This window comes from Urtica dioica, chromosome 6 (genome assembly GCF_054948205.1).
Source record: "Urtica dioica subsp. dioica isolate 48M chromosome 6, U.dioica_male_clone48M_v1_H2, whole genome shotgun sequence".
NCBI lineage: Eukaryota > Viridiplantae > Streptophyta > Magnoliopsida > Rosales > Urticaceae > Urtica > Urtica dioica.
The window spans coordinates 27,105,592-27,133,485 of NC_142761.1; the positions used below are offsets into that span (position 1 = coordinate 27,105,592).

General features: G+C 37.2%; 1 protein-coding gene across 2 annotated transcripts; it reads right to left on the bottom strand.

Annotated features, from left to right (window-relative positions):
• Window positions 1-69: 69 nt before the first annotated feature.
• Window positions 70-27,220, bottom strand: FAO3 (fatty alcohol oxidase 3). 2 transcript variants are annotated; one of them, XM_089616910.1, is made up of 4 exons: window positions 26,880-27,027; window positions 26,259-26,306; window positions 26,034-26,188; window positions 70-1,937 (listed from the first exon to the last, which is right to left on the bottom strand). In XM_089616910.1, exons 3-4 carry the CDS (start codon window positions 26,151-26,153, stop codon window positions 219-221), a joined length of 1,839 nt encoding a protein of 612 aa, XP_089473036.1. In that variant the 5' UTR covers window positions 26,154-26,188; window positions 26,259-26,306; window positions 26,880-27,027; the 3' UTR covers window positions 70-218. The 2 variants fall into 2 exon arrangements, with proteins under 2 accessions (XP_089473036.1, XP_089473035.1); XM_089616909.1 differs by having other exon boundaries at window positions 26,034-26,306; window positions 26,880-27,220.
• Between the last annotated feature and the right edge of the window lie 674 nt (window positions 27,221-27,894).

The window sequence follows — 27,894 nt, forward strand, 5'->3', positions numbered from 1 at the left end:
AGCCATAAAATTGTGTGTGCAACTCTGTTATTCCTCCCCCATGAAACAAAATAAAAATGTAAGAATAAGTAACATGAAATAACTTTAGTTCCAATCCAGAGCAAGTACAGAAATAAAAACTTAAACGAATTCTCACATTCTCTATAATAATTAACCCTTTATTTAAACTTAAAATCTTTGCAATAACTAAAAAGGACAGCCCTTTAATTTTTCCGAGATCAAAGAGGGCGATCTCTCAGAAACTCGGCGATCTTCTTCGAGAGGCAATACGCGGTGGCTTGGATAGTGATCATCGGATTAACCCCGACCGCGCTCGGCAAAACGCTGGCGTCGCACACAAACAAGCCCTCAGCCTCCCAACTCTCCCCGTTCGCATCCACCGCGCTCTCCGTCTCGTCGATTCCCATCCGGCAACTCCCGATCTGATGGGCCGACCCGTAATTGACCCAATGCTCCGACATCTCCATGGCCCCGCCAATGGCCCGAACCGAATCCACAAACTCCTCGATCTCTCCCTCGCTCGCTCCCTCGCAGCTCAGTCTCTGCCCGTCGCTGCGGTGGGTCCCGACCTCCTCCGCCCCGGCCGCAATCAGGATCCTCAGGGCCTGCCTGAGCCCCGCGGTCATGTTCTCCCGGTCCGTGTCGGTCAACTCGTAGCTGACGCGGCCCTCGGCCCGGACCTCCCCGCTCCCTTGGTCGCGGATGATGGTGATCAAGTGCGCGGTCCTTGAGTACTTCATCATCCGGTTCTTCATGTCGACACCGGAGGTCCACGGAAAGAGGGACGCGAACGATGCGGGCCCCAGAGCCGGGGTCTCGATGATCGCCCTAGTCACTCCCTCAGAGATCACCTTGTGGACGGAGGTTATGATCCCACCCTCGTAGCATTTTCCGGTGGCCTTGGGGAAGTAGCCCCAGGCCATCAGGACGGGGTGCATGTGGAGATTCCTTCCGATGTGCTTGTTCCTTAGACCGCTCGAAACCATCAGCGCCGGCGTGAAAAGCGCTCCGCACGCTGATATGGTCGCTCTCGCCCGGATCCTGACTCTCCACCGGACTCCTCCGTCCTCGCAACATCTCGCCATCACTCCGGTGCACCTCTTTTTATTCTTCTTCGTCTCGAATTCAAACTTCTCGGCCTTGCAGCCGCTGAGAATCACCGCTCCGTTCTCGACCGCATCCACGAGCCACGTCACGTCCGCGCTCTTCTTCTCTCCCGACCGGCACCCGAACCCGCACTCCCCGCAAAAGTGGCTCTCTGGCGAGTTTCTCGGCACCGTCTCGACTCTCAACCCCAAACGCTCGCAGCCATTCCTCAAAACCCGGTTCTGAAACCCCTCGCGCTCGCAGCTCTCCGTGACCCCGAGCCTCTTCCAAACCCTGTCCATGGCCGCCTCGTACTCCTCGCTTTGAAATAACGCCACGCCGCTCTTCACCGCCCATTCCTCGAGCACTGGCTTCGGCGTCCTTATTGACGCCGACCAGTTCACTGCCGAGCCTCCTCCAACGGCCGTCCCGGCCAAGATCGCCAGCTTCCCGCACGTGCTAGCAAACGTGCCACCACACTCATACAGCTCTTCAGTTGAAGGGCCTTCCAAAGAAGAATATTCCCACGGAGCGAAATAGTTTCCCTTCTCAAGCACGACCACTTTCTGTCCAGAGCTGGCGAGGACTGCGGCGGCCACTCCGCCGCCGCAGCCGGAGCCGACGACAACCGCGTCGCAGTGGATTGTCAATACCTCGTTCCGGTGGTCTTGCGTTACAGTAAGGCCTTTCTTCGACAGAGACTGAAGTAGTGTTGAGTCGTTTTCGTGCCCCGTTTCAATGATTCCCTTCTCGAGAGGCCTCTGTCTCGATGGTGTTTCGATGATTTCCTCGGTTTCTTTGATTGTGTAGTCGATGGCTTCGTACGTTGGGTTTTCTTCTTTCTCGCTCACCTTATTGGATATAAATGACACCAAGAGAAATATGGAAAAATTACTAATTTTAAAGAGCAACAATTTCAATTTTAAGATAGTGAGAGTTATAAATTTTATAAAAATTAGTATTTTTTTTATCATATACAATTAATTTTCGTACAAATAAAATATATGATTCTTACTATTAGTTTCAAAAAATCACAACTGTATTACATTTAATTGTGACGAGATATTTTGTGGTAACGTGAAAAGTATGCTGTAATCCGCTTAATGTGATAAAATGTTAGAAAACTTATTTATTAATTCTGTTGTTAAATGATGGATTTTTTTATTAATTGTTAACTGAATGAAAAAATAACGTGTGTTGTGAGCGAGAGAATTTAATAAATTATAAGAGTCTCACATAGAATAAACTATAAAAAAATATTAAATTATTTATATATGTTTCAGAAAATATCGGCATAAATACATGATGTTTGCGGGTTGTTGCACTTAGATACTTATTGTCTAAAAGTCGCGGGATAAATACTTAATGTTGACTTTTTGTATCTCCGTCACTACCAAGCCGTTAATTTTGGATGTCAATGCCACATGTCAAAATCTGGTAATTTTGATAATTAAAAAATACATAATTAATATATATTATTATTTTAATATATTAAAAAATTCAAAAAATCTATTCTCTATAACACACAAACAGATTAATTTTTTACTCAAGCGAAAGACATTACTAAAATAAAGTTTTCTTTTAAAATATTATTTTGGTTTTTAGTTCGGAATGATTAGCATTAATTGACTGTCAAATATCTTTAACATAATTTTAAAATTTTCAACTTTTGTAATTAACTATACATATATTGACTTAAATTTGTGCCCAAATCTCTGGATCCGTCACTGCTCATGGACCAATAGAAATTTTTTGAAAATAATGTATTTTAAAGAAAATTAGATTAATTCTAAAATATTTAGTAATGTCTTTCGTTTGAGTAAAAAATTAATCAGTTTGTGTGTGTAGAGAGAGAATGAATTTTTTTTATTTTGTAATATATTAAAATAATAATATAGATTAGTTATTTATTTTTTAATTATCAAAATTACCAGATTTTGACATGTGGCATTGACATCCAAAATTAACGGCTTGGTAGTGACGGAGATACAAAAAGTCAACATTAAGTATTTATCCCGCGACTTTTAAACAATAGGTATATAAGTGCAACAACCCGCAAACATCAGGTATTTATGCCGCCATTTTCTCTATATGTTTCAATTAATAATCATTATTAAATATTATGAAGTTTAAAGAGTGACATTTCTCACTTTCTCGTGCGTTGCTTGTGCAATCAAGTCGTCGGGTTCGGGCTCGAGCGTAAAGGGTTTAGTGGCTCGAGTGTAGAGGCTTTAGGCGCAATTAAGTACTTCATCGTGATGATTATCGCGGGCTCTCTCGCGGCGACTCTCGCCGTCGCGGTTACCGTACCAATGGTCGCGTCATCTGGCGTGGTGATTATTTTTTGCTATTTGTTTGAACGAACAATTGTGTCATTTGGAAACGAACGATTGTATAGCCAACGATCGTGTCGTTTGCGACTATAACTGTCGTTCAAACGAACATACATGGCTGTTCGTCGTTATCATTCGTGAACAGGTACGAATTCCTATATAAACCATAATGGGTTTTTGGAATTCGTCACTTTCGAACTTCTATTTCTCTCTCTAAAACACGTTCTCCAGAAAACGTTCTTGCTTACGTGTAAGATACCGACCTTTTTTTAACTAAATAATAAATAAAAAGGTTGACAACGGACGAAATTGAAATAAAAATGAGGAAAAGGGGTTAAAATATAAATAAGAGGATAAGCCTTATCTTGGCACGTCATCAAAGGAATAGAATCTTCTTCTAAGTGATTTGAATCACTTGGCCGACATGGGTAAAACGCAACCAGGAGAAAAAAAAAATGGGGGGTGGGGGGGGAGGGGGGGCTTCTTTGGCCAAAAATTGAATATGGAATTTGAATTTTTGTAAATGTTGAGATTGCCGAGTCTATGTTGATGGTGTTGGGTCACGTTGCCGGTTTTGTGTTTTTGGTCTCTTCTGGTTTGGTTTTGGCCGAGACTGTTGGTGTTGTGTATTGGCTGAAAGTTGTTAAGCGTTTTGTTGTGTATTTTGGGTTGAAATGATATGAGTTTATTGTTTTGGCCGTGGTTTGAAATCAAGAATCTGAGAAGTCATGGTAATGAGTTAGGAAATTGACATTATTTTTTTAGATTCGTTATATAATTATTAAGCCTTGTTTTGTTGCGAGTTGGTGGTCGAGAGTTAGGCTCGGATTAGATGGGCTGCACAGGGCTCGGGGCAGCGCGTTCGGGACGGCGAGGACGCTGTCCGAGGAATGGCGGAGCTGCCACGCGTACGTCGAAGAGGTGAGGCCGGACCAAGCCGAGAGTAGACCGGAAAAGAAAGGCCTTTCAGCTTTGGCTCGGAGGCTCGCGAAATATTTGTTAGTGTGTAGCGAGTCGAGAAATTCCCGAGTCTCGACTCGGATTAAATTACGAACCGTTAATTATTTTGTACGAGTCATTTCATAAATTATTAATTATGGTACTATTATGTTTTTCAACGACTAAGTGTTTTAATTTTCAAGTTTTATTGGATATGAATTATTAGAAAATACTATGTTATTATTAAAACTCGTTGATTATTCGATTTATAATTAATACCCTTACTTTAAATTATGTATTAAAACCGAGTTCGACTATAAGTTCGACACTTTTGAATCGAAAAAGAATATCAACGAGAAATATTTTAACTACGCAAGAAATGAAAGAAAAGTTCGAATACGAACCAAGGGCTCGATTATTTTGTAAACGTTTTATTAAGTCGAACCCAACATCTATTTATAATATGGTTGAATATTTAAAATAAATGACTTTGTTTATTTTAAATAAAGAATTTTTTACGCTATTTATTAATGTTGTCAATAGTTATAACTTGTCAATAAAAAGAAAGACAAGTCAAAAAAATATCTTTCAAAGGTTATTTGGGAATGAGTTTCGAAAGTCAATGTATTTTTCGAAACCCGAAACTAATGGTTTATGTTTAGTTTATGGGTCGTGTGTAATTTATGATGTTTTGAGTAGGGGTGACAATTTGGTCCGGACACGAAATATTAAACGGTTACGACACGATTTAAAGCGGATTTGGATCTCAATAAATGGGTCGGTTCTTAATTGGATCGAACACGCTAACACGATTAAATAATAGTTCAAAACGACACGATTACGGTAACATGATAAAAAGCCGATTAACACGATTATTAAATGGTCGACACGAAACACGATTACGACCCGCACATATATGATCCAATTAACACGATTACGAATAATAGCACGATTACGATCCATTTAAACACGATTAATATTATATATGTAAAATTATAGATTTATAACTATAAACATAAAATTATAATTATAAACATAAAATTGATATTAGAAAACATGATGTAATAAATAAAGCATATTCGTATAAATATCAATTCACGTATGATAACATATATTCAATAGTATACCAATTGACTTAACGGGAGCAATAAGAATCTCAATTCATTTCTAACAATCACAATTACTATAGTCTCATAATCACGTATCATATTCAATTTTTTTATATTTCAATTCATATCGGACAATTTTCATTCGCAATCACAATAAAAATCATCTCATAATAGCGTATCATATTCAATTTTATTGGATTTCAATTAAATTCATATTGAAAAATCACAATTTGAAATTGACAGTCACAATAACTATACTCTCATAATACCATATCACATTCAATTTTATTTTATTTCAATTCAATTCAATTCATATCAACAATTACAATTTACAATCACAATAACTATCATATTATAATAACGTATCATATTCAATTTTATGTGATTTTAATTCAATTAAATTCTCAATCACAATAACTATCGTCTCATAATAACGTATCGTATTCAATTTTGTTTGATTTCAATTCAATTAAATTCATATTGATAAATCATAATTTATAATTGACATTCACAATAACTATAATCTCATTATAATGTATCATATTCAGTTTCTTTAAATCGTATGAGTATTGGTTAGAGAGTCACTCGTAGTGTATTTGTTGAATATGTGAATGTGAATTTGTGTATTAATTATGTACTTGTTGAACTTTTGATTTTCGGTATTGTTGAACTTCTGGTCTTGGGCATTGTTGAACTTCTTATTTTTGCTTGAGTTCAAAGTGTGTTTGTTTTTGGTGTTTTTTTTTACAGGCTATAAATGGATTGTGATTCTAAATCAGTTGAACAAACAGTGTCGATGTATCGGAAGTTAGTACAAAAAGAAAGATGACAATTATATTCTTATGATTGTTATGCTTTTTATAAGTATATAGCAACTAATTGAGTCCAAATGTCTAAACACGGTTAAAAACGGTTAAATACCCATTTAACACGACTATTAAACGGTTTAATTTACACGGTTATGGATCTGTAAAAAAAATAAATGGTCGGATTTCGATCTAGATTTCAAACACGATTAATAAATAGTCGGATTTAGTTCTAGAAATTATTACAAACACGATTAACACGACACGATTACGACACGAACACGAAATTGTCATCCCTAGTTTTGAGGGTGTTTCTTGAGTTATTTTTGAATGATTCATTTTAACTATAAATTTTTAGTTAGCGTTTCTTTTCATGCTCGATTCTTTAGTTTCGACTCTCGGGAATCTATTCTGAACTATGGGACTTGCTCAATTATAAAGAATAGATGGTCGAATGATATAGGACGTTCTTAAGTTTGTTTCCTATGTTTATGTTTGATTCGAATGTTTTATATGCTGTTATTCGAGAAGCTAGGAGTAACGCAACTAGGAGGACGTTTTGAATACGTTTCTAGTGGGTTTTTATGTAGTAAGAATTTGTTCGTTAGTATGTCGATGGACGACATACTAAGTACGCTCGACGTTCGATCTTTCTCTTCTATAGATTAGTCCAGACTGCTACAAGGATAGGACCGAGCATAAGGATATTACGTTGACGAAGTTACATGAAGTAAAGAAAGGACTCTTTTTGTTTGGAAGAGAAGGATTTGAGATTCGAAAGAATCGTATCAAGGTAAGTAGAAACATTCCAACTGTATCACAAAAAACAATGTGTTGTGTGTGTGTGTTGCTTATGTGCTTCCATTTACATGATATGGTATGTGATGATTGGATTTATTGCATTTGCATTCATGTGCATCTCATCTAAAAATGGAAAAGAGTTTTACGAGAAACGAGGTTTTTTGAAAGAAGGATGTGTGTTGTGGATCGTCCATGAATGGTTGGCTAACTCCTAGGATCGGGGAGTTAGCTACAACTTCACGAGATAGGATCGGTCTCACGAAGGGTCGGGTCATTTGAATAGTTCTGGGAACCTTATGACTTCGAAGATCGGACCCCATATGTAGTACTGGGTACCTTATGGTCACGTCGGACCATTTGAATAGTGTTGGACACCTTATGGTTGCGACCTCCGGGCTGTATGTCATAGTGCTTGGCACCTTACAGCTGCGGCGTTACTCATACATGTATGCGAGAGGACCTGAGTGAAATTTTTACAACACACACCTTGCACACAATTAAGAAGAGATTTAAAAAGAGGAAAGATGAGAAAAACTTGCTGGAGTTTTGAGGTAAAAATCATATCATATGCATTGTTTCTACTTACTGGACGTTAGCTCATTCATTTTTGTGATACAGGTGAGGGATGTGAATAAAAGAATGTATATACAGTAGCGGGTTGATTGGCGAGCGCTTCCATGTAGACGAGACTTTGTATATGGACGATGTTGACCTGAAGGGCTTTCTTTTGAACAATGTTTTGTGAAATGTTTGTGTTTTGTGAAATCTGTCTAAGACCTAGAGATCAAGTAGATTGTTTTTTTTTCACTATGTCGTTTATGCATGTAGACTTTAAATCAATACGTTGGTGTTGTGTGTAGATACGAAAGGTTTGTCATGACGTCGTGTCGTTTATGTCTATGTTAAAAAAAATAACAAGTTTTCATACAAAATAAACGACTCGTCGTGGTGTGACATTACGTTTGGATTTCACTGTGCTGTAGAATTCAGGCTTTTCGTATCATGCGCTATTCTTGTATGTGACCTTCAAGAAATTTTTGAGTTGCAAGATATACTATAAGGAAAGCTCATCTCATGCGTGATTTAAGCCCAGACATTTTCAATGTCGATGAATTTCACAACAATCTTATAGTAGCTTCTGCGATGGCGACCAGGGTGTCTATTACAAGCTTGCAAGTGATGAACCAGGACTTCGTCAAGTTGTACTGCTGGTAAGACAAGATGCGGTTCTTCCTCACTACCATGAAGATCTTCTACGTGCTGGACCCTGCAATGGAGCCCATCCTGGAGCCGACAGACAAATATTATGAAGAACTCAAGGCAAACTGGAAGAAGTGTCAAGAGGACTAATTGACCTGTCATGGTCACATCATGAACACCTTCTCCGATCGGCCCTACGATCTCTACACCGATAATCCATCTATGACGGAGATTTGAAAACGCTCGAGTACAAGTTCAAAGCAGAGGAAGAAGGTACCAAAAAGTTCCTTATGTAGAGTTATTTCTATTTCAAGATGTTTGATGATAAGCCTATTCTTGCTCAAATGCATGAAATGCACGTTATTGTCGACAAATTAACAGTTTCCAAGTTGGCGCAATTATTGCTAAGTTTCCCAATTCATGGAAAGGCAGTCGGAAGAAACTTCTTCACAACATCGAGGACTCTTTCTTTTTTTTTCTTCCCTGATTTTCTTCTTCTTTCTTCTTTCCCGTTTTTCCTTCTTCTGCGTTTTTCTTCTTTGTTTTTTTTCGTACTTATCAGCTAAAGAGAGAGAGAAAGACCGACTTTACTAAGTGATAAGGCTTAGAATTTTCTCGAAATTGCCCTTAAACCCTTTTCAATTTCCATTTCCTCCAATTTCCTCCACAACCCAACTTTTCTTTTCTTTTATTGGGACAAATGGATCCTTTTTTATTTCTTGCCTCGGGAGATGGAAAACGTGATATGAAAATTAATTAAATAATTTTCTATCCTATATTATTTTACGTATAATTTATTTAAGATCGTCGGAATTTATTTTCACATTCGTGGTCCTTCACAAATTCTTGAAAAAATTCCAAAACCTTGTCGATCTTAAATATCCTTAATTTCCATTCTCGGTTTTATTCACGTCCTTTAAACTTAATGTGCATCATTAATCTTAAAATTTCGAGTTGCTACAATAAGCCTGAAATCATTTTGTCAACCCCATTAAATATAGCATTAAGGGCACGAGAATTACCCAAGGCTGCTTCATCTTCTGTGGGACTCTAGTCCTTCTCAAGTTTGGGACTGATCACTAGTCCTTTATCATCAACAGTTACAGGGGCTTCCCAACCATTGATCACACCCTTCCAGGTCTTATTGTCGAGGTTTTTTATAAAGGCGCTCATACGAGATTTCCAATAACCATAGTTGATTCCATCAAGAACTGGAGGGCGATTCACGGACCCTCCTTCTCTGGAACTATCCATCTCTGGTAAATAGAATAAAATACCCAGGACACCACCCAAAGATCTAGGGGCCTGCTCTGGTACCAATTGAAATTCTGTTTAGTCACCAAGAGAAGATGTCGCACACAATGTATTGACAATGTGTCCGACAACTTGCTTAAACACAGATAATAGATAATAAATAAGAAGTGCGATAAAAGAAAGACACACAATATGGTTACCCAGTTCGGTGCAACATCACCTACATCCGGGGGCTCTCGGCCAGTGGAAAGGATTTCACCATATAGTAGTCAATAGTAAAAGTAAGGTCTTATAAGATTACATCAACAAATCAAAGCCATGGAAACTATTACCACGAGTGAATACCAAGACCAGGGACTCTCTCTGAATTTGAAAACGCTCTCAATTCCACTCTTCGAGCACTCGCCTATGCTTGATCGACTTCGGTCTTCAACGCACGTGAAAATCCAATCACGTAAACACAGAACCCAAATCTCACAAACGCTCAGTCTTCAGGAATAGTGTTTGAGAAATCACACCACTCTTATCATTACACAAAGTCTCCCAGTCCGCCAGTCGAGCACGTCTAGGAACCCTAAGTATTTGATAAAGCGTCAAGGCTGCTAAGGGTGGAGCACTCGGCTTTTATCTGGAAGTGAATCTAGGGTTTCCTTACCCATACTCGCAAGAATATAACTCAATAAAGTCACCAGTGAGGCAATCTTGTAAAATCGAAAACTTGCCAAAAAAACAAACTGCGCACAAGAGGAAGGACGTCTTAACTGAAGATGTAACATGGTGACCGACATCTTTCCTCATAACTTGCGCTAAAAAATAAAGCCAACTTATGACGTAGCAACAACCATAAAGAAAAAAAAAATCAAGCATATAAGCATAAGGGGAAATTTCATTAATAACATTGTCAATGATAACAAGTTTGACCATCCCTTTACTAGAACAACTATTGCCAACAAATACACCACTACAGATCATGATAAGCTTGCCAAACTCATACACAAATTCGATCTCTGGTTTGCCTGATAGATCACTACTAACAAGGTTTCTCCTCATTTTAGAGACATGGAGAACATTGGTCAAAGTGACCGTCTTCTCGGAAGTGAAGTTGAGTTCCATGCTTCCGATGTCGACGACCTTTGAGCGATGCGCGTTTCCCATATAAACTTCTTGGCCACCGTTGAATTCATAGTAGGTGTTGAAGTCAACCTTATTGTAAGTAATGTGGATGGTAGAGCATGTGTCGTACCACAACCCTTGAACCTTGCCCTTGACTGTCATTAGTTCGTTCACCGTAGCGACTATGTATCCATCAACCATAGTGGTCTCGACTTCTTTCTCAACTTTCTTGCGGTATCGACAATCTCGAGTATGATGATTGGGTTTTCCACACACGTAGCATCCCCCTTGGACGCAGACTTGCTGCCGGGTGCGGACTTGCCAGAATGCTTGAATTTCTTCGTTGCCTTTTTTTAGCATGAAAAACTTTCTTTGTCATTGGCTTTGAAAGTTTCGGTATCCGTCGTCTTCTCTCTCATCCTCAATTCCTCCTTGATTCATTTGGTTCCAATTATGAAATCAATATAGGTTGATTTATAGGGTTTGATTGAGAAATTTGGGGGTTTTGATTCTGGACGTGTTTGAATGTTCTTGAATTAATTTTATGCTCGGATTTGTGATTGTTATGGATTTTTGGACGAATTTGCTATGAATTCTTGGATTTTTTTGACAATTTTAGCCGTGGGTTTTGGTTTGGTCGTGAGTCTTGTGGCTGGTGGTGGGATGTTAAGGTTGAAAATCTGATTTTGAGTTAGTAATGTTTTGAGAAGGATTGTTATGAATTTTAGAGTCAGAAAATTTCTGGTTCGTTAATGTTCAACGATGTTTCAGAATATTTTGCGACATGTTGATATGTTTGGTTTGTGTGTGAGTTGTTGTCGAGAGTCTAGTCTCGATTACTGTTCGGGACTTCGAAGACGTGGCCAAAGAATAACGGAGCTATCGCGCGAGCATCGACGAGGCGAGACCGGACAAGATCGAGAGGAGGCCAACGTTTCGGTTTTGGCTCGTAGACTCGCGAGTGTCCGTTTAGAGTTTTGCGAGTCGAGAATTTTTGAGATATTGTGACGCTTAAGTTATTTTGTATGAGTTATTTCAGTTTGGCACGTTATTAAATTTTATTCTTTAAGTCAGTATCGATGTATGTTTCAGAATATTTTGCGACATGTTGATATGTTTGGTTTGTGTGTGAGTTGTTGTCGAGAGTCTAGTCTCGATTACTGTTCGGGACTTCGAAGACGTGGCCAAAGAATAACGGAGCTATCGCGCGAGCATCGACGAGGCGAGACCGGACAAGATCGAGAGGAGGCCAACGTTTCGGTTTTGGCTCGTAGACTCGCGAGTGTCCGTTTAGAGTTTTGCGAGTCGAGAATTTTTGAGATATTGTGACGCTTAAGTTATTTTGTATGAGTTATTTCAGTTTGGCACGTTATTAAATTTTATTCTTTAAGTCAGTATCGATGTATGTCGTAAAAGAAAAGAATGATAAATTATTATATTATTATTATCAAGCTCATTTATGGATTTCTCGATTACTCGAGCTTAGTAATAATAAGATTGGATATTTCCTTTGGAATTCGGAGAAGAAAAGAACGAGGCTTGCATATTAGATTTACTTCTCGGATTTTTCAGTTTGATCGTGGATTCTTTCGTTCGAGTTTACATGTTCTCATATCGTTTGGATTTTATTCTGAGGACTTAGATTTTTACGGTTAGATATGTCTTTGGATCCTACGATTTTTAAATCGTACGTTTGAGTTTGAGTACTGTGGATTACTTATAGGATTCTGATTCAGAGTCGATTTGATTTATCGTGATAGAACTCGAGATTGAAAGTCGTTTAGAGGGTTCACGGTGTAAGTGAACGTCTGGATTCTCGGTTTTAGTGAACGTTCGGGTTCACGGAACGAGCGAACGTCTCGTGGAGGAGCGACATAGACGTTTAATCTCGAGGTAGGTTATTATAACCCTTCTCTCATGTATATTATTTTTTAAATGAAAATTGTTGCGAATGTGCCACGAAACCTAAACCGTTTTTAGAAAATGTGGCGGAACATCAACTCGGGATATCCGTTTATGAAATTGTGAATATTTTCGATATTATACATATATCCCGTATTTGCGAAATAAAATGTTTTGTATATCTTGATAGAGCCAAAAACATATATATGAATCAGAGAGTGCAATCGTATATATATATATATATATATATATATATATATATACTCGTATATATATATATATATATATATATATATATATATATATATATATATGAGGGTATGGAGAGTGCACCATTCTGATCAGAGAACTGCCACGGGTTATGTTGGCAGGGGCTCAGGAAATAGTACACGTTTAAATGGGCTTAGAGGCACATTTAAACTTGTTTGCATTTCTTGCATTTACATTTCTAGCATCAGCATTCTGTCATTTACATTCATGCAATTTACATTCCTCTGCAAGTTATACTTGTACGTGTATGGTGATTTATACGTATAAGAATATTATTATACTTGTAATGTATGGTGATTTACGTGTGACAATAATATTATTATTATAATAAAGTAAGTATTATTTTCGAAAATATTTTTACTCAAACCATTACTATAGCACCTACTGGGCCTTAGGCTCATCCCTATTTCTTCAAATATTTCTTATCATCAGGAAGTGAGAAGGAGAAGAGTTAGAAACACCTCAGGGTTAAGTGTGGTCGAGAGTTTGAAGGTTTCGCTGGATAGACTATCAAGTGTCGAAGGTTTATTTTATTTTCGTTTCCTTTCTTTTATCTTTGGACTTGTAAAGTAAATAACTGAGTATGCACCGTGGGTTAGTTTTCTGAAGTTAACGTTTGAAAGTTCAGTTTTACTTTTATAATCACATTATTAGTCTTTGATTTTATTCAATAATCACACCCCATTTTCCCGGGGCATGACACTTATAAACACATGCACGAGCTCCAAAGATGCTTGGGAAATCCTTGTTGTTGCCTATGAGGGAACCACTAAAGTGCACGAGCAGAAGCTTCTGTACATCACTACGAATTTCGAAGCGCTCACCATGTTTGAAGATGAATCTGTTACTGACTTCAACGTGTGTATTCGAGATCTCGCCAAGGAGTCCTACACTCTCGGCAAACCTATGACAGATGAAAACCTAGTAAAAAAAAGGATGAGTACATTAAGCCCAAGATTCAAGATGAAGATCACTGCCATAGAGGAGGTCCATAACCTTAAGACATTGAAGTTTGATGAACTTATGGGATCCCTCATGACCTTCGAGCGATCTCTTACAGAAATTGAGAAGAAACACAAAGGAATGGCCCTCAAAATCTCTATCCATGATCAGAAGGAACATATATACTCTGACTCGGATAATGAAATTGGAGATTCAGCCAGATGACCGGGAAGAATGTCCCTCAAGATGTCAAAGACAACTTTCAGTAAAAGGTTCTGAAGAAAGGAAATTTTCATAGAAATGGCAAAGATGGTGAACGCTCTTATAATATTGCTGGAAAAGGGAAAGGTATAAAGTGCCATGAGTGTGAAGGCTTTGGGCATATTCAGAATGAGTGTCCTAATTCCTGAAAAAGCAGAAAAAGGGTTACAATGCCACTATTTCTAATGAGGAAGAAGAAGAGAGTGACTCTGACCAGATAAGCAATTTTGTTGCTTTCACAGCTTCTATTCCGACTCATGACTTTGATTCTATTGATTATATTGTTGATTCCTTAAAGAAAATTGTTTCTGATGATACTATGAATGATGCTTATAACGTATTACATAGGTAATGAGTTGAAGAGTCTCAGGTTCTTGACAAGCAAAGTGCTCTCATCCTAGTTCTTACTATAAGACAAGGCTCTTAGAAACCATTGTTTATCTAAAGCGTGAAGTCAGCCACTTAAATGGGGAACTTGAGCAGATGACTAAATCTATTAGGATGTTGAACTCTGGCACTGACACCCTTGATAAAATTCTCACAGTTGGAAAGCCTGCGAAGAACATGAAGGGGCTTGGGTATACTCATGGTCCTTCCACATCTCAGACTACTTTTGTCCCTCAAAAGTCTGTTGGCCATATGCCACACAATATATCTCAGACATCTGGTCATGACAAGTTCCAGAATCAGCACCAGCAATATCCTTATAGACCAACCAGGTCTCTTGTCAACTGACCTCGTTGGGTCTGCCATCACTGTGGACTAGGGTCACATTCCTCCTTTTTATATTGCATGTATGGAAGGAATCTTCATCAGCATCAATCCTCCCTCAGGCAAGCTCAACCAAGTCGTTCCCCCTCTTCTTGCATGGAATGGAGAGTGAAAAATGTGTCCTATCGCGCCAACATTGCTTACACCTCCTTGCGTACCACCACTGGTAACGTTTGGTATTTTGACAGTGGTTGTTCTTGTCACATGACAGGTGTTCATGCCTTTTTACCTAACATAAAACCTTACTCTAATTGCCATATTACTTTTGGCGATGGAGTGAAGGCCAAGATTATTGGTAAAGGTCAACTTAATTATCCTGGCTTGTCTTGCTTAACAGAGGCTTTGTTGGTTGAAGGCCTAACTGCTAATCTTGATAGTATTAGCCAACTCTATGACTTGAACTTATGTGTTAATTTACTCGCGATGAATGTGTTGTGACAAATGAGGAACATGATGAGCTTATGAAAAGAACCAGGTATCAAGACAACTGTTACATGTGGTCTCCGGTCAAAGACTCTCAAATCACCAAGTGTCTCCTGTCGAAGTTTGATGAAGCTAAGCTATAGCATCAAAAACTCGGCCATCTGAACCTCAGAAGTATGCACAAGATTGTCTCTGAGAATGCTATAGTCGGTCTTCCTAAGCTAGAGATTGTTGAAGGAAAAATCTGTGGTGATTTTCAAGTTGGAAAACAAGTTAAAAAGTCGCACAAGATGGTGCAACATCTTACTACCTCACGGGTTTTAGAACTTCTACACATGGACTTGATGGGGCCGATGTAGGTAAAGAGCCTTGGTGGAAAGAGATACGTGTTTATGTGTGTTGATGACTTCTCCAGGTATACTTGGGTTGATTTTATTCGTGAGAAATCTGACACTTTTGCTGTGTTTGAAGATTTATGCAAGCAAGTGCAAAGAGAAAAGGGAGAAAGCATAGGCAAAGTTGTCGGAATCCGAAGTGACCATGGGAGGGAATTTGAAAACATGAGTTTTACTAACTTTTGTATTGCAAAGGGAATAGCTCATGAATTTTCTGCCCTCATCACCCCGCAGGCAATGGCATTCTTCAGGAAATGGCTCGAGTGATGATGCTTGCCAAAGACATTCCTCTTCACTTCTGGGCTAAAGCTCTCAACACGGCCTACCATATTCATAACAGAGTTACCATTCGTCTGGGTACTACTGTCACTCATTATGAAATATGGAGGGGGAGAAAGCCAAATGTCAAGTACTTCCATGTCTTTGGCTTGGTGTGTTACATCCTTGCTGATCGGGATCCTCGCCAAAAGTTTGATCCCAAAAGTGATGAAGGTATCTCTCTCGGGTATTCCAGAAACAATAGTGCCTATTGTGTCTATAATAAACGCACTAAGTCTATGTTGAAATCTATAAATGTGGTTGTTAATGACAATTCTGATGATTCTAAAAGTGCTGATGATGAGGATGAAGTTTTTCCTAGTAACACAGATGTCAGGACAGATGTTGGTAACAAAGTGGATGACATTGTGCCCGATGAAAGCAGAAAGAAGAGTCCCCTCCAGGAGAGTTCATAAAAATCATCCTGTTGAGGAGGTGATTGGTCATATTAGAGATGGTATACGCACTCGCCCATAAGCTCTAGTAAACTACCGAGATATGATTGGTAATATGTGCTTTGTTTCTAAAATTGAACCTAAAAATGTCAATGAGGCAATTGATGATGAATACTGGATTAGTGCTATGCAAGAGGAACTTGTTCAGTTTGAAAGAAGTGAAGTCTGGGAGTTAGTTCCTAAACCAGATGATGTTAATGCTATTGGAACTAAGTGGATTTTTAAAAATAAATTTGATGAGCATGGCAATATAACTCTAAACAAAGCTAGACTTGTGGCACAGGGTTACACACAGGTGGAAGGTGTGGATTTCGATGAAACCTTTGCACCTGTTGCTAGTCTTGAAACCATCAGACTCTTACTTGGCATCTCTTATCATCTCCACTTCAAACTCTTCCAAATGGATGTTAAAAGTGCTTTCCTCAATGGTACTTGAATGAAGAGGTCCATGTTGCCCAGCCTAAAGGTTTTGTAGATCCTAGCTCGCCCTAACATGTCTACAAGCTTCGAAAGGCTCTCTACGGTCTTAAGCAGCACCTCGAGCATGGTATGAAAGACTAACTCAATTTCTTGAGCAAAATGGTTATACCAGAGGAAGAGTTGATAACACCTTGTTCATAAAGAAGGAGGAAGGAAACCTCATGATTGCTCAAATCTATGTTGATGACATTGTCTTTGTAGGAATGTCAGACAAGATGGTGAACCTTTTTGTGCGACAAATGCAATCTTAATTCAAAATGAGTATTGTTGGTGAGCTTAATTTTTCTTAGGTTTTCAGATCAAACAAATGGATGATGGTATTTTCATTTCTCAAAGTAAATATGCTAAAAACATTGTGAAGAAGTTTGGTTCAAAAAAGTCATCTCATAAGCGAACCCCCACCGCTACTCATGTTAAACTCACTAAGGATGAGCTTGGTGAATCTATTGATCAAAGTCTTTACAGAAGCATCATTGGTAGTCTTTTCTACCTTACTGTCAGTCGTCCTGACATAGCCTATTCTATTGGGGTTTGTGCTCGCTACCAGGCTAATCCCAAAGCTAGTCATCTGAATCTAGCCAAGCATATTGTGAGGTACATAACGGGAACTGATGACTTTTATCTTCTATACACTTTTGATACCTCTTCTACTCTTGTGGGATATTGTGATGCTGACGGGCAGGTAGCACCGTTGATAGAAAAAGTACATCTGGTGGATGTTTCTATCTGGGAAATAACCTCATTTCGTGGTTTAGGAAGAAGCAAAAACTGCATTTCCCTGCCCACAGCTGAGTCTGAATACATTGATGCTTGAAGCAGTTGTACTCAGTTACTATGGATGAAACAGATGCTTGCTAAATATGGTGTCGGTCAAGATGTCATGACATTGTTCTGTGACAACATCAGTTCCATTAATATTTTAAAAAATCCGGTCCAACATAATAAGACAAAGCACATTGAAATCAGGAACCACTTTATTCGGGATCTTGTGGAAGATAAGAAGATCAAACTTGAATATATCCATACTGAGAAACAACTTGCAGACATCTTTACCAAAACCTTGGATGCAAGAAATTTTCAAATTCTCAGATCCTCCTTGGGATTATGCGTTATCGACCAATAGCAATTACACAGATTTGGAGAGTTGATTGTTTGTGAGTTTCCTCTCCTTATTAAAAATTATCTCTGTTTTATGCTACTGTTTACTACATAAGTGTATGTTCATGGCCCTTTTATCTGGTTGGCCCATTCGACTTATTTACCGAGCTAAAATGCAACTTATCATGTGTTTGGGCTAGAGCTGGACCAAGGCCCATTTCATATCACGACACCGTTTTGTTTTTCGCCAGCTTCCTCCACATGCAGACGGTTTGGTTTTCAAGGAAGTTAGAGAAGTTACTTGTTTTGAAATCTTTCTGAAAATCCATTCCCAAAATTCTTTGTATTTCACTTTCAAAATTCCCCATTCTTGTATAACCGTCTCATGTGACAGTTATCTGTACAAGGTGGTTATTAAGAATTTCCTCATAATGGTTGGAACAAGGAGTGGGAATTGTACAACTGGGTCGAACAAGAAAGATAAAACAAAGATGAAGGCGAAAATTGTCAAAAAAAAGGGTTAAAGCCTGAGAGTAACAGGCACGGTGTTCGGGTAAAGGGAATGCAACCCAGTAAACGTGCTGATGGTGAGTCCGGAGGTGTGATTACTGGATCATCGATTCCCCATCCTGACCCTTCTATCACCGCCTTTAGGGAGGCTCTGATGAAGAAAGCCGCTTTGTCAATTATCGACATCACCGTGGACGTTAGTTCCATCAGTTCCTCTGAAGAAAGAGAGGATGCTCAGAATGTCATCGAGGAAGAAACCCACACCATCATCTCTCCTCTCGAAAGCCCCAACAAATTGGTCCAAGGTAATCTTGAACCGCCTACTCATACTGCTGATGTCGAAAAGAGTCCTAAGAACAATGATCATCTGGAGTCTCGTAGTGAAAATCAAGATTTCCCGCACGAAGATGTGATTAGGGGAATTCTGGGGTTAGGTCAAGATGTTGAGAAGAATGCCCCGACATCCTCTGGTCCTAAGCATGAGGAAAGTGCTGCGAAGAGACAGGCTGTTGAAGAGGTTCTCCTTTCCTTTTTTAAGGAGAAAGTTGCAAACGATGATGATGTATGCATTGCTACTCTTCTGCCAGAGAAAAAGAAGAGGAAAAGAAAAATTCATGAGGCAACCGTGCCTGTTGTCATAGTTTCGGAAAAGAAGAAGAAGAAGAAACCTATGAAGTTGGGTTTAAATAAGAAATAGTTGAAGGCGAAACCTGTTGAGCAGGATGTCCCTTATATTATGAGATATATGGAGGATGACGAGGAAGAACCTGCTCATCTAGAGAGCCTGTCCCTTGCTTCCAGGAAATCAGTTGGGGGTCAAAAACTTCCAAAATATGTTCCCCCTGCTCCTCTGGATAATGTCTCTTTCCATGAGGAAGATCGTGTCAGAAAATGGAGGTATGTGTATCACAGAACTGTGTTTCCCGAGAAGGAGCTGTCTAAGGAAGCTCTGAAAATTGATGTCATCGTGGAACTCTTGCACGATGCCTAACTCGTCAAGACTGTTTCTGGGATCGGCCCATATTTTCCCATAGTGGTGAAATAGTTCATTGTGAATCTATCTGCTGCAATCGACCAGCCCCATCACCCAACTTTGGCAAAGTCTTTATTCGTGGTCACTATTTTTATGTCTCCTCCTCTGCGATCAATGATTACTTGGGACGAGGAAGAATTATCAACGTTGATCGCCTTCCCTCCATGGATGTTATTGCCAAAGAGCTTTCCAACAATGAGAAGAAGACATGGCCTACTAAGGGATCTCTCTATTCTTCTGATCTCTCGGCAAAATATTCTGTTCTGTACAGGATTGGGGTTGCTAACTGGGATCCCTCCTCTCATGGTTCGAGCATCAAGGCTGACCTAGCATGCCTCATTTACCAGATAGGTACACGTGCTGCCTTTGATTTTGGGGAATTTGTTTTTAGCCACTTGGTCAAGCATGCTAAGTCCTATGATGTGAAGCTCCCGATTGGCTTTCCCTCTCTTATATCTGGAATGATGCTGGCTCAAAAGAGAGACTTGCTTAGGGCCGATGACATTGCAGGAAAACCTCCTAGTGAACTCTCCTTCAGTCACAAGTTATTTGAGGGAAAACAAGCCAGAGATCTTGTCACGCCTTCTGTCGCCACATCTGTCGCTTCTGGTAGTACTCTAAAGGTTGCTCCCCTTTCTGAACAAGTTCATAGTAACATTCTAAGTTGCTAGATCTTATATACTCGTACATATGTGAATTTAATGGCATGTTAACCCGTGGGGAAAATAGGTACTTTTTTTTTTTACCTTTATCGATGATTAATCTAGATTTACATATGTTTATATTTGTTGAAACATAAAGATGAGGCTTTTAATACTTTTAATGTGTGTAAAGCTGAAATAGAAAATCAATTATGAATTAATATTTAAAGTCCTTAGAATTGATAAGGGTGGAGAATATTTTCCTAATGATTTTAATGTGTTTTGTGAAGATTGTGGTATTGTTCATGAATGTTCCGCACCACGTACACCACAACAAAACGATTTAGCCGGACATAAAAATATGACACTTTAAGAAGTGATAAATGCTATGTAAATGCATTTTGAATTGCCTTTTAGTTTGTGGGGTGAAGCTTTACTTTCAACATGTCATATTTTAAACCGAATTCCTTTAAAGAAAACTCAAGTATCTCCGTACGATGTACAGAAAGGACGAAAGTCGAATATTGGGTATTTCAAAGTGTGGGGGTGCCTAGCCTACTACGAAAACATGGATCCTAAAAGACCAAGTGCGGTCCTCCGGGATAACAAGTGCTTTTGTTGGCTATGCTCTAAATAACAACGCTTATAATCTTCTAAATTTACAGTCTAATGTCATAGTAGAATCTCAAGATGTGGAATTATTTGAGAACCTTAACTCGAAAGAAAAGAAATCTCAAAATTCCACGAGTGAAGAACCTCGAGAGGAGAGTTCTTCTAGGGTTGTTGTAGAACAACCCGAACTTCGGATAAGCAAGAGAGTCTGTAAGACTAAGGATCTAAGACTTGACGAAATAGATTCTCAACTTATTTCCTTTTACCTAGTAGAGAGAAATAAAGAGAATTTTACTTGAAAGATTTCCATTGTTCTTCTCGTTGAAGAAGATCCTAAGACTTATAAGGAAGCCGTAGCTTCTCGAGGATCTTCTTTTTGGAAGGATGCTATCAAAGATAAGATTCTATTATGTCTAGCCACATTTAGGAGATTGTCAATTTTACCCAAAGGTCGAGAGCTATTAGCTGTAAGTGGGCGTTCCAAAAGAAGTATTATAGAGATGGTCCTCTTAACGCCTATAAGGGTAGATTGGTAGCCAAAGGTTTTTGACAATGGGAAATAATTTATTATTTTGACACATATGCACTAGTAGCAAGGGCAACAACAATCAAAGTGTTGTTTGCCTTCGCTTCTTTGCATAACCTTTATGTTCATCAGATGGATGTAAAAACGGGATTCTTAAATGGAGATCTCGATGAGACAATTTATATGGAACAATCGGAAGGTTTTATGCTTCCAGGTAATGAACAAAAGGCTTGCATGATTGTCCAATCATTATACAGAATAAAACAAGCACCCAAACAATGGCATAAAATGTTTGACTCGGTCATACTTTCGAATGGATTTTTCCCCAACATTTGTCATACTTTCGCATCTTTGTACACAAAGGTGTGCGGTAACATTGTGATTTTCCTATATCTGTATGTTGATGATATGTTGATCAATAGCAACGAGATGAAAAGAATATTAGAAACAAAGAGGTTTCTATCTTTCAATTTTAAAATGAAAGATCTTGGACATACTATTTGGGGTATCAAGGTATGTTGAACCAGTGGGGATTATGAACTTCGTCAATCGCACTATTTCGGAAAAGTGCTTGAAAAGTTCAAACATTTAGAGTTCAAGGAAGCGAACACCCATTTTGATCCAAGGGCCGTAGCTCAATTGAAATATGCTAGTGTTGTTGGTTGTCTAATGTGCTAGATGCAGTGTACTCGACCATGTATAGCATTTGTTATTAGTAAAATGAGCAGATTTACTAGTAATCCAAGTGTTGAGCGTTGGAAGACTATAAGAAGAATTCTTGATTTTCTTTTGAAGACCAAGACTCTTGGCTGCTAATACGGAGAGTTCCCTGTCGTATTAGAAGGATATACCGACGCGAGTTAGATATTGAGTGTCGGAGATAACAAATCTACAACATGATCCGTGTTTACACTTGCCGGAGGTGCAATTTCTGGGAAATCCAAGAAACAAACGTGTATTACTCATTCGACCATGGAATCGTAGTTCGTGGGTCTAGCTTCCACAGGTCAAGAGGTTGAGTGGTTGAGGTATCTTCTATTAGAAGTTCCGTTGGCTAAAGACAATGTATATTAAGGTCAGTACATTGTGACGCGAGAGCATACATTGAAGTGTATAATGAGAAGTCTAGACAAATTAGTCTAAGACATGACTATGTGAGGAAATTGATCAATGATGGAATCATTTCACTCACATATGTGCGTTCGAGCTATAACATAGCAGATCTTTTCTAAATCTCTTACAAGAGATTTGGTGAAATCGACCTCCTGAGGTATGGGACTTAAACTCATTGAGTAGTAATTCGACGATGATGGCAACCCAACCTAATGTTAGGAAATAGATAACATAAGGTTTAATAAGAACAAGTCATTGATTTGGATATATGCAATATTATACAATAATGTTGGTTGTTACAATTAGAGGTTGAGTTTTCTTAACTCTTAATGAAGTTCAATCTTAAGAACAAGTAATTATAAGTAACAGAGGTATTGTAAAAACTTCACTTACGTGAGTTTTGGGATAGTGCCGTACCAAATTGAGAGTCAGAGTTTCTCTTATAAAAATTCACGAGACATGATGAACACATGATCATTAATGATGCTAATAAATATATCAAAAGCTTACTTGAAAACCTATTATTTTCTAGTGCGACGTAGCCCAATCAAAATTTACCTGGAAAAATGGCCAAACATATAAAATAACAAAAAAAAAAAAGACTCAAATATTCCCAATTAATTATAGCTGATTTTTTTCCTTTTTCTTTTAAAAAAAATTGTTAGCGGTAAGAAATTCGAGAATTTTAATTTATCTATGTTAGTTTTTATAAATTTGTGTTAATTTCATGTTTGTGTTAATTCGAGAATATTATGTTAATGTCAAACTTGTTACTGTCTCTATATATGGGTTTATTTCCTTCGTCGTGTAGTTCGGGAAATTTTTTATCGATTCTTCCTAAAGGTCGGTTGGCGTGTTTTTTTATATTCTTTTTTATTTTTATATATATGTAAATGTATGTGTATTTGAGTATTTTTACTTGCGCTCAAAGTTTTTGAATTTTAAACGAAATCGGTTTGTAATATTGTTAAAACAATTAAAACATCTTTTATTGTAAACAGAATCAATGTATTTAATTTCGTAATCAAATAAATATTCCCTTGTTATTTTGGTATTTTTTTTATTTTTTTAAAACGAAAAATAAATATGGTTAAAACGGGAATTAAAATTTAACTAATATGCCACATCACTAAATTTGACGATTTTGCTAAAGATATGAAAATGTTACTATTTTACCATCTCAATATTTCGCGTAGCCTGGACCGAATTATTTTTGTATTTTATAAAGTTGTCAAAATTCTGTTTGCTTAAGGGCGCTCAAAGGGTTCTGCCAGTGCTCAACCAACTACAACGTATTGAAAAAAAAATTCCCATTTGTCGGACCACAGACGTTGAAATCCGATTTTTCCGATCGCAGACTTTTGAAACTTCCTGGCTTGACAACCAGGAGTACTGATTACAATTAATATTCCCACCACACCATATTAAGGCCAAGGAGTGGGACAACAGTATGTCGGTTTCATCTAACTTATTTTATAGCAGCAGTTAAGTTCTTTGAAATGGGCACCACTGGGATTCTTTTTAAAGGATAAAAATATGTTGTTGAAGTTAGGTAACTAATTAATGGCAGAGCATGTAAGGGTGATGGTGTTAACCATGTTCTTTTGGAAACGAATATGCTCTGGAAAATAGTTTGATTAAAACAATGAAAACGTTAGGATATGCTATTTTTTATCTGCTTGTGAGTTACGTTCTATTATAACCAAGGCCAATGTTATTCTTTTAATTCCTTTTTTTCTTCACTTTTGAAAATGATGATTTTTGAAATGTTGCAATGTTGACATATCTATCCACTCATTTTTATGTTACTTTTAGTACTTCCAAGGAAAAAGAATAGCCACATGGAACATGCTCGTGAGAAACTTACAGGACTGATTGTTAGCAGATATAGAGGGGGAAAAAAAACAAAATAACAAGAAACTCGCCATGACATTATTGTTCTTTTATTGCTTCCTACAAAAATATGGAAATGAAAGTATCGTGTGGAAACAGATAGGATATTAGGTCGATAAAACAGTTGAATTTCTCTGCTTTCCACCTAATTTTCTTATGCGTATGATCCTACTTAGATCTTGACGATTGAATTTGATAATATCAGTCTTCGTAAAAGTTTCTATACTGTTGTTTGTTATGCGAAATGGTTTGCACTCGCTGTGGATACACATGTAATCATATTAGCAATAATTTTTTTTTATTAAAGTTCATTCTTTATTCCGCCCAGGAGTAGTAAAAGAGCCAGACTCCAAATTTAAGAAGAGCTGAAGTGAAAAACAAATTCAAAGAGGGCTAATTTATAAATTTTTAAGGTATAAATGAAAGGAAATAAAATTAAATTTGAGTAAAAATTGTAAAAAAAAAAATTGAGGGGGAGCTTAAACTCCCTCTGGACCTGAGCTGACTTTGTCTCTGATTCCAAGTAAGATGTTTTCTCCGACTTGGTTTTACTCGGTATATAGTTCCTCAAAGATGTATATTGTATCTTTTATGATTATTTCAACTTTATATGTTGTTTTCGTATTTTTCGATCTGGAAAACAACGATCACTATTTGTTCCAATTTCGAAATTTCATTTTCCTCTCTTTAGGTTTGCTTTTTCTTTTTCTTTTTTTCTCTTTCTTTTTTGGGTTAAGAATTTTTCATCTAAATATGAGATATTTTGTTTCATGCTTTAATCGTTCTAAGAATGCTCTATAATCTTTTTCTTAAGGAAAAATGCTCTAAAATTCTAATAGCCTAATTAAATGTGTGTATTATGTGTTTTTGTTAACACTAAAGTTTTGTGAAATTTTATGTTTTTAATAAATGTGAGTTACGCATATAGCTCATTTAAAGCATCTAGGTTTAAATTCTAATCGAATTATATATAAATTAAGAAAATATTTTAAATTAAAGAAAGACGCATGCTACAGACACATATGTAAGCATGAGTTGAGCTATTTCTTTCATATTTGAATACTTAGACTATAATTTTAATATTTTCTTTAATAAATGACTTATTTGGACACGTCGTTTTTTAGTTTTATCTGCTTAACAAGTTTTGTTACTCGTTTAATTATTTGATTTAAAATTATAGACAACTTTTCATGATTTCATAGTCATATATCAAGCCTTTTCCCTTATAAAATGATATTCCATTAATCCTTGTGTTTATTCGGTCACCAATTAGAGTCATACTTCTATAAAATTATATATGGTGTGGATACACTTTGTTTTCGTCCAGAAATTGACGGAAGTTAGTAATAGGAGTGGCACATGCCAAGTTTTCAAAGATCTTTTAGATGCCAAAAGAAATAATGGGGGCCAAAGAGAAATAATGGGGGGTCAATCTATCAGAGACGATAAAATTCAAGGACCACGAGTGCAAATAAACTCTACTAAATTGAATTATAATATTATAGCGATAACTTTAAATTTTAATTACATATCTTAGATTGATTCAAAGGTAGGAGATATATAATCATCTTTTTCATTTTTAACAATATTGTATCAAATACATTTATATATGCATAATGCCGTCATATATATATATATATATATATATATATATATATATATATCCCCCTACTAATTAAGATATTTAATCAAATAAATCTTCTATTAAAGAGTGGAAAAGATGAAAAAGATGGAGAATTAAATGCATACCCGGGAAAAGTAGGTGTGGAAGCAAAGGACTTTGATGTAGAGGAAGGCGAGCCTAAGAGGAGTGAAGTACTTGTGTCTTAACCACTTTTGCACCACTTTTTCTCTATTGTCCAAGGACATACGTGAGAAGTTGTAAATGAAAGGCCATTTCTCACCTAAACAAAGCGACCCACAAACCATTAATGTCCCAACGCGAGTTCCCAATAACAACAGCAGAACTCTCACTATTAAGAATCCTTCTGTGATCGCCCTCTTCTTTAATAATTCTGCTATCTGTCCCAATCACCACAAACAATCAAATCAAATTATAATTATATCATTCGTTTACTGGAAAGTATTATCAAGCCGATAACATTTTCCAATTATGATAAATAAATATAAAAATATTTCTAGAATTCTAACGTTTACGTTATTACAGGATAAATATTACTCATTACCAAAAGGGCACGAAACTATATAAGTGTTGTTCCCCTCCTTATTTCTTACCTATTTTATCTTCCATGATGACTATATATATATATATAAAAAGAAATTGTCTCATTTGTCACCAATTTCATAACATTTTCTCATTTTCCACAAAAAAACTAATTTAGCCCAAAATGTCAATAATGCCGACATCTAATAGTGAAAGACAAAAATAAATATCAACATTGTTGACATAGATGGTGACATTTTGGGTCAAATTAGTATTTTAATGAAAAGTTGGAAAATGTTATGAAATTGGTAACAAATGAGGTAATTTCTCTATATATAATCCATATTACACAGGGAGAGATATTATATTGTTTCAATTATTACTATATTTATTAGTATGATACAAGGGAAAGAAAAGGGCAATTTGGGTACCTTTTGGGGAAATGGATATTTAGAGGCAGAAGAAGTAAAATATGATCGAACAGCTTTGCTTGGAGGCTCGTCCTTACTTTCCAATAAATTCAAAGGCAAAGAAGGAACAAAAACTTCACATATGCTCGCCAGTGATTCCTCTTCCATAGAAGTGAATCCACGACTGCCTTTGTATGCCCTCACTCCAAGAATTCCACTTGCCCTTAGCAAAGGATGACAATCTTTTCCCATCTCTCTCTCTCTTTCTCTCTCTCTCTCTCTCTCTCTCAAAATTAAATAGGAAGCCTTGCTATTGGACTCTCCTTTTATAGAGGAGGTTAGGAAGTGAAACGAAAGTTTCGTTTTAGCCAATCATTCTCAATCTACACGTCTCATTCATATAAGAAAATAAATAAATAAATAACCGAAAAGACTTTAGTAACCTCTATGCGTATCTTATAGGTTAGTTTAACGTACGTACTATTACAAACTACGATGAGAAAATGACATAAGAATAACTGTGAATATGGCCTTGCAAACAAAAATGTGCTAGTCTTTTTTTATTTTTTGTTTTTATATCATGCCAAAGTGAACTGTTATTTGTTAAAAGCGTGGACCAAAATGACAACAAAAAAAACATAAATGGGTATTTGTGGGGAGAAAAAAACTTAATAATACAAAGGAATAAGGGTGTCAACTCACTTACCTGAATAATGATAATTTTACTAAACTAGATGAATACGCATTACTTGGAAATTGACCGATAATTATCATCCCTTAAAATAAACCCATCTAAATATTTTATTATATTCCATTCTAAACAAAGAAAATCAAACAAAACCCTAAATTTCGTGTTCTAAACAAAGAAAATCAAACAAAACCCTAAATTTGTGAATTAAGAAAATCAAACAGCATGCAATTTGGGAAAACGAAATGAAATCCATATCAACAACACGAAATCCATATCAACAACATGAAATTAAAGCAATAACCACCTTAAAAAATTTTAGAAAATCATACCTTACAATGTTTAAAA

Excerpts from the sequence above, each read along its gene's own strand:
- FAO3 (XM_089616909.1), bottom strand. The coding sequence starts at position 27,110 with ATGGGAAAAGATTGTCATCCTTTGCTAAGGGCAAGTGGAATTCTTGGA. Across the intron at positions 26,307-26,879 it reads AATATCCATTTCCCCAAAAG|ATAGCAGAATTATTAAAGAA; the intron begins GTACCCAAATTG and ends TGATTGGGACAG. Across the intron at positions 1,938-26,033 it reads TCCACACCTACTTTTCCCGG|GTGAGCGAGAAAGAAGAAAA; the intron begins GTATGCATTTAA and ends ATATCCAATAAG.